General features: G+C 37.8%; 1 protein-coding gene across 1 annotated transcript in view; it reads right to left on the bottom strand.

The window, feature by feature from the left end:
- MAST4 (microtubule associated serine/threonine kinase family member 4) overlaps nt 1–13919 on the bottom strand; it is a gene marked incomplete at its 5' end in the record, with an annotated part of 47359 nt that extends 33440 nt beyond the window's left edge. The window contains 4 exons of the mRNA XM_010138864.1: nt 4077–4162; nt 5766–5833; nt 10026–10158; nt 13818–13919. Coding sequence (XP_010137166.1) covers nt 4077–4162; nt 5766–5833; nt 10026–10158; nt 13818–13919 — 389 coding nt within the window. The remainder of the gene's footprint in view (nt 1–4076; nt 4163–5765; nt 5834–10025; nt 10159–13817) is intronic.
- Between the last annotated feature and the right edge of the window lie 1108 nt (nt 13920–15027).

The raw sequence follows: 15027 nt of genomic DNA, 5'->3' as shown, positions 1-15027 counted from the left end.
GCTCTTTAAAGCTATGGGCTTCTAGGAATCAAAGCCTCTTACTCTGCGTAGGCCAGTCACCCACAGAGGAAAAGAGAAAAGGAAAGGAATACAGTTTAGTAGACCTGTAGTCCATTGAGAACTGGTGCCACTTAAGGAAACCTACAAAGCCATGCTTCCCCCTATCCCCTTCCACTTCTGAACTGGTGACTGCCACACTGACGATAAATTAACCTGATGGATGGGGTGTTATTCTGCAGCTGGTTAACTTTCTTAGTCCCATTCCCAATGCAACTACACCTGAGCAAGTACTGTAAACTGAGCAGAAAAGGTACTCACAGGTTAGGGCCAGCAGCTGCTCAAGTCAACACTGCCTTAGAGTGGTTGAATTTATCAAGCAACACTATTAGCCAGTATGTCACGTACATATTGACATTACCATCTTTGTCCAAGTAAAAGCATGCTAGGCAGGCACATGTATCGTGTATTTTCTTTCAGCACATGAAGTTATAAATTCATGAAGAGCAACTGAACTAACATTACTCTCTTCCCTAAAATCAAATGTTATCTTTATTTGTTGAACTGGTTCAGGAAATGAGGCTGATGCCAACTTGAGGAGATGGACCATTACCTGCTACCTCTTATAAATTGGAATATGGAAAAAATGCCGCTGTGATTGCAGTAAAAGTTTAAAATTTAGAAGTATGAAAAGTTTTGGTTGGCAGAAAAGTCAGATAGACAGCTTGTGAAACCGTTAGTGACTTGGCCAGCATCCTAAATGTTTACTGATTCACAGCTTGTTTAACTTCTTGTATATTCCTAGCCATTCCCAAAAGCCTGATACACCTCATCTACTACACAGCCATTTAATTGCACTACAAATGAGTTTACCCAATCAAGTATAAGCAGAGAACTGCTAAGATACTTACTCAAACCTTCACAAAACCAATAGTTTAAACTCATCAAGTTTAACGTATCTGACAAATCTCTGCTACAGCATGCCAAGACCAACAATTACCCTGTCAGGCAGTCAGAGATTTGCATTACACTAATGAAGGAAAAACTACCACAAGAAAATCAAAGACAGCAGAATGTATAGGGTTTTTGTAAAAAATTGGTTCAGAATTAAACCCTCCATTATACCCTTAAAATAAATATTACAATAGCATTCTGAAACTTTAATAAGTCAGAGCACAAAATATGCCCACTGACATTTCTTTGAGAATAAATCAATGAAGCACAGGCAGAATTCACAGACGTTTAGGTTATTTCAAAAAATTAATGGCCTGGAAAAACACGGAAAGGAAAAAAATAATCCTTGTGCATAACAATGATTTTTTTCAGCTGCTTATACTTGTAAATAAAATGCAATGAATGCCTATGGGGCACTTTATCGCCTTGTATTCACAGATGGAACAGGTATTATTGCTTTATTACAGTCCATTTTGTAGATGAGTTAAAGAGGATTTAGGTCATTTAGAACATGTTCACCTGTAAACTTCACCATAACTTTTGAGTAAATGAACCACCAATCATACCAAAGCCAACGGAAAAAAAACCTCACTTTAATAGAGATTAAAAAATGTGGTCTGTCCATATTATGGTACCACTCATCTGACATACCACAGTAGAGATCTTCAAGCACAGAGACACTTTTGAAAAAGTGATATCCTAGAGAATTCAGGAGCACCAGACTCCTCAACCTACAGTAGCTGGGGGGGTAGAGACTAGTTGTCAAAATCACCTTTTAAAAGTGAGCAAATACATTTTGAAAGTGTATTGTCTCATAGTTCCACTGAGTGTGCTCCTTTCCCGCTGTATTAATTAGTAAGAGGCTGTACCTTTGTTTTCTTTCTTCTTGATTTTTCTTCTAGGTAGCAACCATTTAAAACAAAAAAACAAACCAAAAAAATCTACTTTGTTACCATTTGCTTAAAGATGGAAGTAATAGCACTCTATTATTTCCACTTCCAATACTACCAAGTATAACCTGCCCGCCTACCTGTTTAACATTTGCTAAGGGCTATAATGATTCAGGCAGAACCTGGATGCACTCCAAGCTTTCACCCTCTATCAGCTCTCCTTTTCCTCAGAAATTTATCCACACAATTTTTACAACATCCACACTGCCAATTTTGCACACTACTGGCATTAAAAAGGTATTTCATAAATACTGCTTTTCCCTGCCACAAACATGAGGAAAAAGAATTCCTACATGCCTACGTTGTATGTGCCACAGAAAGCCATGGCTTTTTATCTTTCTTCTCCAGCTTTTCAGCTCCTTACTTGACTCTGGTTTCAAACGGACAGTTCCCTCCCATCTGTATTTCTTAGTGTCTCATCAAGGCTCCTTCTGAATGTAACATCTATGAAGCAAGAGCCACAGGCTTACTGAACCTCTGACCAGGCAGTGAGCCTTGTACTGCAGGTTTCAGCTTGTCCTTCTGCAGCTGCTCCCTCCTCTACCCATCCCTTAGCATCCTTAAACTGCTTGGAAGCTGGGCAAGTATAGTGACTCAGACACCCTTTCCTCTGACAGGGACCCACCCCACACTGTTATGCTTATCATTCTCCAGTAAGACAAAGAGGAAATTAGGTAGGAGATGAAAGGAGGAACGGAGGGGACTAAGCATCTGCCATGAGAAGGAGAAAAGGATGCAGCCAGGGAGGGGAGCAGCAGCTACTGCTAACTGCTGGAAAAAAGGCTTTTGAAGTCCTGGGGTAATTGGGAGACACTGGCATATGGTAAGTAATGAGTTTGCCAAAGGAGAAATTCTGAGAAAATTAATTGTGCAGAGGCTGACTAGCGAGTAGTTGCATTTGGTATTTACGTAACTTTAATGCAAATTATGCTGTTTCCTTCAGGCTTTTTGCTGAGCTAAGTAAGCAGGTTTGAACACAAGTAATAGCCTCCACAAACTATCAGGACCAACATTACTAGGCAGTACTAAATGCCTTCTTGACCCAGAGCTCTGGGTTACCTTTAACTAAATGTGATCAGAGAGTACTGTTGTATCTATTAGCCTCAGGCCAGCAAAACGGCAAGAAAACTCCAGTGGTTAGATTGTAGGTGCTCCCTCTTCTACGTCCAAGGTCTCTTTGAAGAGTGCTCAGACCTGCCAGGTCACTGCTGCTTCCTACATCAAGCAGAGGTAGGACAGAGTAGAGACTGTCTAATAGAGTCTGTGCTGGAAAGCAGCACAGCCCTCTCCACTGCTGGGCTGTGACAGTCTCATTCGGTGGTAGGCTCCTAACTGAAAGATCGAAAACCCTCTTTTTTGAACCAATACAACCCTACCGGTCCTGCTGGTTACATAGACCAATACATTCCAGTGCAGAGGATGAGCCAATCAAGAATCTAATAGATAGCATTTCATCAGAAAAGGTGACTGAAGACAGAATTCTGCCTGCTGATAGACACGATCACCGCACAGTACTTCCAGAAAACATTTTATGTTCATTTAAGGTCCAGGCTAACAGAACTTTCTCTTGGTCTTACAGGATATCTCCAGATGACTCACATACCACTGGGCATTAAGCTGTGCACTTTCCAAGTTCCCAGAAATTAAGCAAGTAACAGCAATTCCTTAAAAGCTAACTGGTTAATTTGAGGATAAAAGGATGTCCACGAAACAGCGCTGCCCTACTTAAGAAAATTTGTTTCTACTTCAGCAGTATTTTTAGGTCAAGTAAGTATTCATTTTTAACCATCTGTCTCCCTACAGATGCAGTTTTATTCTGTCTCACATCTGAATAAACAAGGTTTTTTCCAGTATTCTAAAGGTGGCTTTCTATCTGCCTTTTGATTTAATCAGATTTCATCTTTGGCATTACATGATACCTACTTCTATTATATCTTGTGATGTAATATGCAGGATTTTAATTTACTGCGCACACAGTAATTCATTATTGCCTAGCAGGCTTTCAAAAACATTTTTCTTGAGAATTTCAAATATTAGCAACAAAAAAGGAAAGCAGAATGAAAAAATGAGCAGAGCAAATGAACTCCCTCACATAAGCATCCCTGCTATAAGAAACAATGGGAAGTTAAGCAAAAATAAAATGAAAAAGAGCTGTTGCACTCATAGATTACTCACCCATAAGCTCCATTACTAATCAGTTTAATTGTTTCAAAATCACTTTCCCGAGGTTTCCTCTGCAGCTTCAGTGAGGTATTAGAACTCTTCAAAGTAAAAGAGGAGAAAGAACAAAGTTTATACAGTATTTTTTTCAAAATCAGGGAAAACTAAAGAGTAAACAAAAAACATCCATCACCAGGCTGTCACAGCGTGATGAGTCGCCTAAAAGCTCTGGCCAGTTAGCCACAGGGCTAGCACAGAGAGGGAGAAAGGACTCCTGAAGCAGAGCTGCTTTTTAAATTAAATAGTTATCTGTTACACTGCAGCTATCTGCAGACATGCACAAAGGCTTCTGGTAAAGGCGTTACTGTCATTTCCTACCCAGAGTTAGAGACTTCTGTGAATCCCACCAGATACTTGCTGACCATTGCCTTCCCATTTTACTAAATCTGACCATGGCAGAAATAAAATGTAGACAAGGAGGTCCAAGGTGGCAGTTTTACTGATCCCCCTCCCAGTTCCTTTACTGCACTGCATTATCCTTCCTTCAACATTTGCACAACACAGATAACTTTACAATTGCAATTTCCTAACTACTGCTAAGCCAGTTTGCATCTTAGATTCTCTTAAGCACTTCAGCACTTCTGTTAAGTCTTCTAGTCATTCTTTCTATCTTTTCTCCAATTTGTCAGTATCATTTGACTAAATACAACATCCTTCACATCACAACATCACATCACTTCACATCTGACTCTGGAAGTCAGAAATTATCTCAAGATAATATGACATGTGCCAGAAGATGATGTCTTTTCTGTAGCATATCAGAACTAGTTTAACGAATTCTCCATGCCTGTATTTTAAACTCTACTAACATTTATAAATACCTGTAAAATAGCACTGAATTACCTATGCATCCCCCAAAACTGCACTTCCTTTTTCTATCCACTTACACTGAAAATTGACATTAAGTTTTTAGAACTCCATCTTCTCTGTTGACTGAAATCCAAGGTATAAGAACCAGCTTTTAAAAATAAAAACTTAAATAGAGAGCATTTAAGACAATATTCAGCCCAACCAGCTCCATCAACTTTTTTTTTATTCTACCACCCTGAACAAGCATCTGACAAAACATTACTGTAAAATCCACATAATTGTAGAGAAATATTTTTGAACACAGATTGAAAAGATCAGTGTGGAACCTTCAAGGCTGCAAACTAACTTTCTGAATCTAGGCTATTTGCTAACTTGCTCAATTCTTCCTCGTCTCTTCACTGGATTGGTTCAGTCTCTCAATTTGAGCATTCACTGCCAATGTAAATGGACTGTTTTAAGATTTTTAAAATACTTTTTTTGTGAAACAGTTTAAAAGTCCTTCAAAAAGGAAAATAAATACATTAATTAAACAGAGATAAAGGAAGCAGCAGTGGATTCTCTGGTAAAACAAATTCCACAGGGTGAACTGACTTTGTGGAAACTACAGATACTGCAACACCTAAGAATATAGGTAGAAAGTTTTGTTCCAATATTTTTTGCAACCCTTCTGTCTGTTGAGCACCACAAAGATAGTCTGAGAATTAACCACTGGTCTACTCAATCTGTTTATACATACCAGGAGCAAATGAAAAGGGCACAGCTGGGGAAAACACAACACATTTATTTTTCCTTGCTCAGATTCAGCAAAAGCAGCAATGTAACATGACAACTTACATTTATTGATTCATCCACTTCCAGAGTTTCTGCTGTCCCACTGTCACAGTTAGCTAGCTGAGCTATTTCTGGAAACAAAGATTAGAAACTTCATTTTAAACTACAGCAAATGCAAAACTAAATGAAGCACAGAAAACCTGAGAAGTGGCACTTTCCTGGACTACTTAATAAACATGCTGTCCTACCTGTGGTATTTGCCAAATAACTTTTAGGGCCTCTCTAAGATATTAAAAAATCCCACCCAGAAAATGAAGACCTGCTATTGAAAACTTATGTAATCTTTCCCTGAAGATTTGAAACAGCCATGAAGAGTGATACTATTATCACTGCCGAGATGTGGGGATTCTGAGATCCATGTGTAATCTAAGCATTAATGGAAAGATAGCATTAATCTGCTAAAACTCTCGGGCATCTCAGCCCCTGAGTGGTTAATGATAAGCCCCGTCCTTGTTGAGCTCCTTCACAGTTAGAGCAAAAAGCTTCTGGTTTAGACAGATGAAATCCAAACAATTTGCATCTTCTACTCAGAAAAGCTGATATGCCTTACCAAATAAGCTAAAGGCCATTTTCTTAGAAGCATGTCATTTATGGAGTCAGTAACACAGATGACTTCTCTGGGAAACTAAGATTTTGGAAGTCTACAACTTGACCTGGTTGTCCCTGCCAGGGACATTGCTGCAATGCTCCTAAGCCTACCCTGGGGCCCGGTAACTAAGAATTCATCTGGGTAATAAAAGCTAAACAGGACAGCTGGTAGCTCAAAGACCCCAGGAAGCTTAGTGTCACTTCAATCATATACTTAATTAATTATATACTCCACATAGCCAAAGATGCACATTTTATCATAATTATGTACTGGGGAGAGATAAGACCACCTGAAATTTGTGAGGTGTATTTTTATCTTAGGAGAGTTAACTGAATTTATTAATTTAAAAAATAATGGAACATTCACAGAGAATATCTAAACTATACTTTTCTATATAATAATAAGTTATTATCAGAAGTTAAATTCTGCACAGCACTTATTGTAATCATTAAGAGCAAATTAACCACACAGATAATCTTATATTGGAAAAGCTGAAGATTTAAGATGTAACTCTCATTTGTAATCACTGTCCAAAACACAATGTTGGTCAAGTGTAAGAATCAGAAGTAATGAAAATATCACATCAAAACCCCTAAACATATCTTTAAAATGCTAGAGATGTTAAAAACATCAAAAATTCAGAAGTCAAGCAGTGAAAACTATCTCCACTGAGAATAAACTTTTTTTTTTTTTTTAAGAAGAGAGCCTAAGTTAAAATTATATAGGCCAAACTCAAAACTGGAGTAGATTTCCCTGGCAAAAGTCAGTTTTGTGAATGTGTGGTTTTTGTAATAGAAGTGTTGATGAAACTTTTATAGTACAGGTAAGAATCAAGCAAGTAGAATAATATACTTGGACAGCCTTCTCAACTGAAATTATTTTCACAAATATCAAATTTAAACGACCCATTTTTAAACAGAACTTCTGCAAAATAACCATTATCTGAAGAAATTCTTATTTGCAAGCAGTACATAGTAATGGAATGGAACCAAGAGTCAGCTTTTGAAACAGGGAGCTATGGAACCATTTTGCAATGCCTGAAGAGATTTTTAAAACTCATCTAAATACCATTAAACATCTGTACTTTTCCTTTCATTGATTTAAACCATTTCTGAAGACTCATGATTCAAAAAGGTAAAGATGGTAATTTAAAAACCATGGGGGAAAATTTCTCCCTGGGCAACTCTTCAGAAATGCAGCCACCAGTCTCTGCTAAGTGATGGATCTGTTGTGGTACTGCTTTCAGCACAGTATAAATTTACCTAGCATTATTTCCCAAGTAATGCATGCATCATTTCATTCAAAGAAAGGGCATTACAGCTATGGCAGCAAACAAAGAAGCTAAGTAGAGAAAGGTCTACGAATTAGGTTGCTTTTCTCTGCAGAGGAAGTAAAATCCTTTGCATGAACATTTATGAGGATTGCAGACATAATTTAATAGCTTAGTTGACAATACAACTCTGTGTTTCAGTGTAAGTGGTGTTACTGAGGTGAGTTCTGGTTTTGTTTTGAAATATTTGGTTCTTCTGTTACTTAAGTATTTTAAAATATTTTCTATTTTTCCATACAAGGAATTTAAAGCTCTCTCAGGAGGATGATTTTAATGTAGGGGGTTTTTTTATACCAATGAATGCAGTATTTCCAAATAATTCTCTTCACAAATGAGTAACGCCAGGGCATAAATCCATAATGCCATTCTTTTATTTTTGCTTAGGAAATGTCCTTCTCTACAGAAGCAACAATTTAAAACCAAAACTAGATCATTTAAGAAGTCATTGCACAGTGATTTATACTGCTTATAAATACCACTTTTCGTAGGGAGGCAGGAAAGCATTAATACAAGCCAGATGGCCTGAATAATTTCATCACAAATCTACAGAAACATCACTCCCTAAAATAATACACAAAATAATTACATCTCCCAAATTTCCAGTTGAACCAAAGATCTGTCATCCATACCACATACACTCTTCAGCTTTTACTAACAAACCACAGAGCCCATTTTTTCCCTCAGAAAAACCCCCACATTTCAATTACCCTGGAATGCTTCAAAGTTTATGCTATGTTCATCAATAGTCAATTTCTTAGATGCAATTATGTGTCCTAGATGAGGTACACTCATGTAAATATTTAGTCTGAGAAAACAGTATAGCATTTATATATATCATTTGCCTCCAGCCCTCTCTCACGATAAACTGTTTACAAAAATATTATTAAACCTAGGTAGTGTCAGATTCTTGACTCATGCTAAAGATTACTTTTATCCACGTGGCCAGAAAGAGCCAATCAATAAGATAATGTTCAAGCAGCAAAAACAGGGTCAATAATATTAAACCCTCAGTGCACACTCCAAACTAAACCTTGCATACTTGATCAGTGACAAATTAATGAATTGTCAGTCTAGGCTCTCCAAACCCAGACACCTCTTTATCTTGTACAGAACTAAGCTACTTCCTTGATGTTTTCCAGTACTACATGGAAAACAACATTTATATATATTATCCCAATTTCTCTGGCATTCTTGCTGCAATCCGAATCCAAGCAAAAAGAGTCAAGGCTGCTTTAACCTGTACCTCAGATAAAAATAACACTAAATTTGGATGCAGAAATTCTTCTGTTAAGATAGGAAGCAGACTAATAATAGGCTTGACTTTCTTTAAATCTGTTAACGTAACATGAATCTCATCTATAAAAATATCCAAACTAGTTGAATTAAATCTAACCAAACTCCTGAAAACACCTGGCAGTGCTGAACTCCTCAAGCTGCTCAAGTTGAACAAAAAAGTTTTCTTTTAGCATACAATATATTATTCCTTTGATTTAAGGAAATGTGATCTTGCATCATGGGAACTAGTTAAAAAAAGTTTACCACACTTTTTGGCTATTATTTAATATTAAGTCCTCCTCTAGAGATTTCCCTCATCCTGGGTCATAACACAGAAGACAAGCAAAATAGCACTAGCAGGACTCATTTTTCATGGCAGCATTTCTGCCGATTTCTTCCTAATTGCAGGACTAGCACTGAATACAGTGAACCAATTTCCATTTGTCCCTAGTAATAAAACCTGGTCTCAGGATGGAAGAGAAGACAAGTTAGGAGACAGAAGTAATTTCAGTTTTACTAACACTGTCCTTAAAAGAAGAATTAGGCAAACAAAAATTCTGCAATGAGAACAGCTCCACTGGAACCCAAGTTCTCCCTACAAAAGTTCTCAATATGAACACATAAATTACCCAGGAAAGTAAATCCTTGCAGTTTTAATAGGAATGAGAGATACTTTTCTCAGGGACTCTCAGATGTAGGAGTCTGGGGGTACTAAAGTGCAAGTAACAGCTTAGCCTAGTTTCATTTATACATAAGGTTGCATAACAGTCACCATCAAATTACTTCAGTAAAATTCAGCTACAGATGAAATAAAAAGTTTCATTGCCAGGCTGGATGACGACAAGCATCATTGACACAATGTATTTGTGAATGATATTCACAACAGAAGCATCTTAGATGATCTTTTTAATGCCTTCATGCTCGTAAGAGCACTATGAGGGTTAGGAAGCACTTGTTTGTTACCATCTCAATTTTGACTCTTTCTGGTGTGCACAGATTATCAGAATGACTAAACACACTGAGAAGGAAGAACCTAGGAGCCTATAGCTGGACCATGAGATGCACTTACCTTCCAAAGGATCTTTATTTAAGCCCAGCTGGCTAATAATATATCGAGGGATGTCTGTTTTAATGCCTTGTCCCTCTTTAGCATGGCCTTCAGCTGCTTCCAAAAGATAGTAAAACTCTTCAGGATCAAATTCCTAGAAGAAAAATAATCACTATCATTCTCTCTGTAGAGACTGAAGTCTTAAAGCCAAATACAAAACTTCCTTTGCTGCTTCTACTTCAAATACTTCACATTTTCATTATTAAATATATCTTTATTCTATTAGTAGCAGTGTATTACCCTTATGATTCTTACACAATGTAACATGCTGTAACAAGACATGAAATTTCACATTATTTCAGACCACTATTTTATAATAGTAAGTTCTTTGCCCTCAAAACTCTCCATAATATTCAGAGTGAAATGACCTATAACAAACAGCAATAAGATTTCACAACAGCAATACAGTCTTCCTCTCTGCAATGACTTGCATACAAATATCCACTACTGAAATAAACTGCTCTCCACTTTTACTTCTAAATGAAATTGTCAAGTATTTTTAATCAAGATATATGCATTGTGTTTTATGGAAAATACAATTAAATAAATCACTAACTTTAGAATGAAGCCAAAATTGTAAGTTGTTGACAACATTTGAACTTCATTGATTCAACTGTTCTAAATTTAGAAATGAATTGGGAACCAACTATATGACAACTATCATTTATACTATACCTAAAAGGGAAGCTTCAAAGTGGAACAAAAAAAGAAAATATGAATGTGAGTGCTTATATCTATCTAAATATAAACATACATGTGTATATACATACACATGCGTGAATAGTTAGAAGCAACAAATTCATCTTCTGCTCTTCACTTCAAACTCAGTGTTTCATTTCCCATGTACAAAAGGAGAAAAATCTCAAAATATGTGGCAGTGGCTCTTGGCACATACGAAACTGCAAAAGCTGTTACTCATATGATTATTAAGTGAATAAAAATAGGAATTCATGTACCATGGACATTTGAGCCAAGATCACTAGCAGAAAACTGACAGCATTACTGCATGGTTTCTGAAACTTCTGACAACAGTGCTGGATTTATTTCCTACAATGCTATGCACTTCCTTACAGAGGCTGAAGTTTTCCACACCTAGTTAGGTATTTCCGACAAACATTCTAAAATATCAGTCAACTTTATTCAAAAGTTTGCAGAAGGACATTATGGAAAAAACAATGTTGTTTCTATAAGACTACAAGATTCCAGTGACATTTATGGAGTAGGCTTAACATCTTCTTGCATCAGAAATGCATTGTTTTGTGAGAGTATGCCTAGATTTCTTCAGGCTACCTGCCTCTGTAGAAACATACTGTGCAGTGTTGTTACACACCAGATTAAATCTCCTCGAGATTCCATCTGAAGTAACAAGACTTCAAGGAAGCTGTGATGGCTCTCTCTGCAACTGCTGCTCTGAAGCTGTCAACTAATAGACACAGCTGTCTCCTCATCTCCAACACCATCCTTTCACTTGCATTAGCAGGCCCAGCAAAACAAGGGATACAGGATGCACAACAGCTCTGCTTGAATCTGACAAGGCAGACTAAGTACCCTAGGATAAAATCCCAGTGGCAGAAACTGGGAATCAAGAGAATGGAGATTTGGACTAGCTAGCTATAGAACTTAGCATTTAGGGAGAATGCAAATTATTGAGCAAATAGGTCACCAAGAGAGAATCTGAATTAAAAAACTCAAAGACAATGATGACACTGGGGTCACAGGTAGGTGGGAGAATGCAAGCAAGCATGGAAGGGAAGGACCAAACATCATAAAGAAGCCTTGGTCTGTCAGCTCACAGGTTGTATTTAAGGGCATTTTTGGATTTGTGATGATAGAGAAGGGCACAGACCAAAGGGAAAATAAGACATCACGTGAGAAATGGGGTAAAGAGGTGGAGGAGGACTATGTGGGAATGGAGCAGGGAAGATCACACTAGACATGGAATGAGCAAGGTGGGAGAGTAACACAAGTCAATGGCATAGGCATTGCTAAGGTCTTCTTCGCTAAAGCCTGCCTCTTTTAAACATCTCTTTCATGCTGATTTAAAGCACATACTTTATTTTAGATTCCTTCAACTGCAAATCGTGAACAAACTGCAATTGGGAACACTGAGACATGGTGTTTCCAAAACAAAACTGAGGCAGCTCTCTAAATGCCCATGGCTGAACAAGCCAGGTTGTGGATTAACTGTGCCTCAGATGAAGGGACACAGCTCAGAGCCAAAATCAGGTTGGAAAGACTTATTAGCTCAGATTCAGAGCCATGCAAATGCAGTTATGACACTTTCAGGCTTAACTTGAGTCTAACAGCAGGTTAGTGGCTCCCACATAAGCCTTGTCAGCCTCAAATAGCTGTATGCAGCATCAACACTGTGATCCTGGTATTGGCAAGCAGAGAGGCTCAACAAAGTAAGCTCAGGCTACCTGCCAGGCCTGTTGGACTCCAGCTGGCTCTTAGATCGGATTTGGGTGTCTACATCATCCTCCTGAGTACACTGTGTTCTGCAAGAGTTTATTAGTTCCACTAAACAAACTGAAGCACACTGCCTCTGTGTGTAGGAGTACCTGAGCCATCCCAGCTCCTACAGCATGGACCACCGATGCAAAAATTCACCCACATGGCCTCGCGCAAGCTAGCCTAGTCTGGCAATATCAGTGCTATAGTGCATAAATAAGTTAACTCTTCTGGTACTTCTGGTACCCAGTATAACTCTAGACTATTCATATATCCAGATACCCTAAATCCTTCCAGTTGCTGTTGCCCCAGATCAGGTCCTGAGGAGCTAACTGCAAGCTGCTATTAACTCTGGCAGCTGCTGAGTGAAACAAAATTATGAAACTTGGAAGAAGAATAACAACAACAGAAAAACCATCAAGCAATTATGATTCCAGAACAATCTTCCCAAGGAAGAGCGAAGTCTAACAAACCAACAGAAAAATCCAGCTGGTTTCGAACTGGAGCTTCCTCAGTTGATGAAAGGGATTCTCTAACATGGTATTTGCAGCTGGGTGCATTAAGGACAGTGTATCAAGTGAGTTTGTCCTCCTCCTCTACTCTCTCCTAGCGAGGTCACATCTGGAATATTGTGTCCAGTTCTGGGTTCCCCACTTTGAGACAAGGAACCACCAGGGGGAGTCCAGTGGAGGGCTAAAAACATGGTTAGAGGACTAAACCATCTCTCTTACAAGGAAAGGCTGAGACATCTGGGTCTCCTTATCCTGGAGAACACTGAGAGGGAATCTTATCAATGCTTGTAAGTATCTAAAGGGTGGGTATTAGGAGGACGAGGCCAGATTCTTTTCAGTAGGGCCCAGCAAAAGGACAAGAGACAATGGGCATGAACTGGAACACTGGAAGTTCCACTTAAACATAAGGAAAAACTTCTTTACTCTGAGCATGTCAGAGCACTGGAATAGGCTCCAGAGAAGTTTTGGAGTTTCCTCCTCTGGAGATACTCAAAACCTGTCTGGACGTTATCCTGTCAAACCTGTTCTAGGCTAACCTATGTTAGGAAAGGGTTGGACTAGATGATGTCCAGAGGTCCCTTCCAACTTCTAACATTCTGTGACTCTGAGAATTGCAGGACATCCCTGACAATCCCACATTCCTGAAACAGAAACCAAAAGGATCTCATCGACAATGAAGCCCAACCCCGCTGTTTGACATGTTTCAAAAAACGCATGTAAAAAGCCTTAAATACTATGGGGAAGATCATTCTACAAGTAAAAAACCTACTTATAGTAAACTCAACCTTACCAGACATTCCAGTAAGCGAGCAGGACGAGCAATAACTATCAGGATTTTTCGTACAAGTTGTTTAATAAAGGCCATTTCTCCACTCTCTGATCGCTCTTGAGCCTAGAAGATAAAATGAAGTGGTAATAAAACAAACTGCATTTGATATGCTACACAGGGAAGTATATGTGGTATTTGGGACACCTTTGAGGGTTTGAAGCATGTACTTGAGACAAACAGCACATCAATTCAAAGATGCCAGCAGAAATAACAAGGATTTGAACAACGCTGTGATTTCAAATTGAAGTAATCCCATTTGTACAGTTCTACCATTGTAGCAACAAAAGTGTCTACAATACACGTAATACGTACTTTCTTTTTTTTTAAGCTTATGTAGTATTGTTACAATCAGTTTTGCAAATGGGACTGTATTTCAATACAACATATATGTCTCTACATGTACAGTTGTGTCCCAGTTTGCTAGTAATTTTAGAATGAAATGAAAACTGCCCTAAGTGCAGAGAGCAACAACTCTGTCAAACCGATACTGGTTTCCTATGATCATATCACACTAAATCAATAATGACATATAAATATATATGTGTCATATAAATAATATATATGACATAAAACTGCAGAAAGGATCCATACAAAGGCACATGTAGAAAGGAAGATGATGAAAAACCAAGTTCTACAAAGACTACAACAAAAGGGGAAAATGCTCTGAAAGAACGCATGCAGCAAAAATACTTCTAGAATTCTTGATAACATTTGCACAATGGTCCGAATCACATTTCAAATTTCTTTCAAACATTCCCCCCTAAGAATAAATCATATAACTTAAGGATGCTAATGAATGCAAAGAAGGTGTCATTCTCCAATTAAAATATATTTCACTCAAACATCCAAATAGCCCTTCAGTCAAATATCAAAGCATTTCCTTGTTCTTAATAGTAGAAACTCTAGACTTAAGTTTTTATCATCTCTTGCTTATTCAAAACTGCAAACAGAATTAAGAAACTAACATTTTAAAAGTTATTAATATGGACAAATAAACACTTTATAATATGTAGCATATATTTTGAAATTTTAAAAACCTATGAAAACATGAAGCTACATATTGCTTTTAATATAAGTACTACAATTTTTAAAAGTTCCAAATATCTGAGAAGAACTAATCTGTGGAATTTTAAAGAAAAAAATAAAAAGGCACAAATACTGTCTAGCACTC

Source organism: Buceros rhinoceros, unplaced genomic scaffold (assembly GCF_000710305.1).
Source record: "Buceros rhinoceros silvestris isolate BGI_N320 unplaced genomic scaffold, ASM71030v1 scaffold9976, whole genome shotgun sequence".
In the NCBI taxonomy this organism is placed as follows: Eukaryota; Metazoa; Chordata; class Aves; order Bucerotiformes; family Bucerotidae; genus Buceros; species Buceros rhinoceros.
Note: the sequence above shows the minus strand (reverse complement) of the source record. Positions and strands in the feature narration are given on the sequence as shown.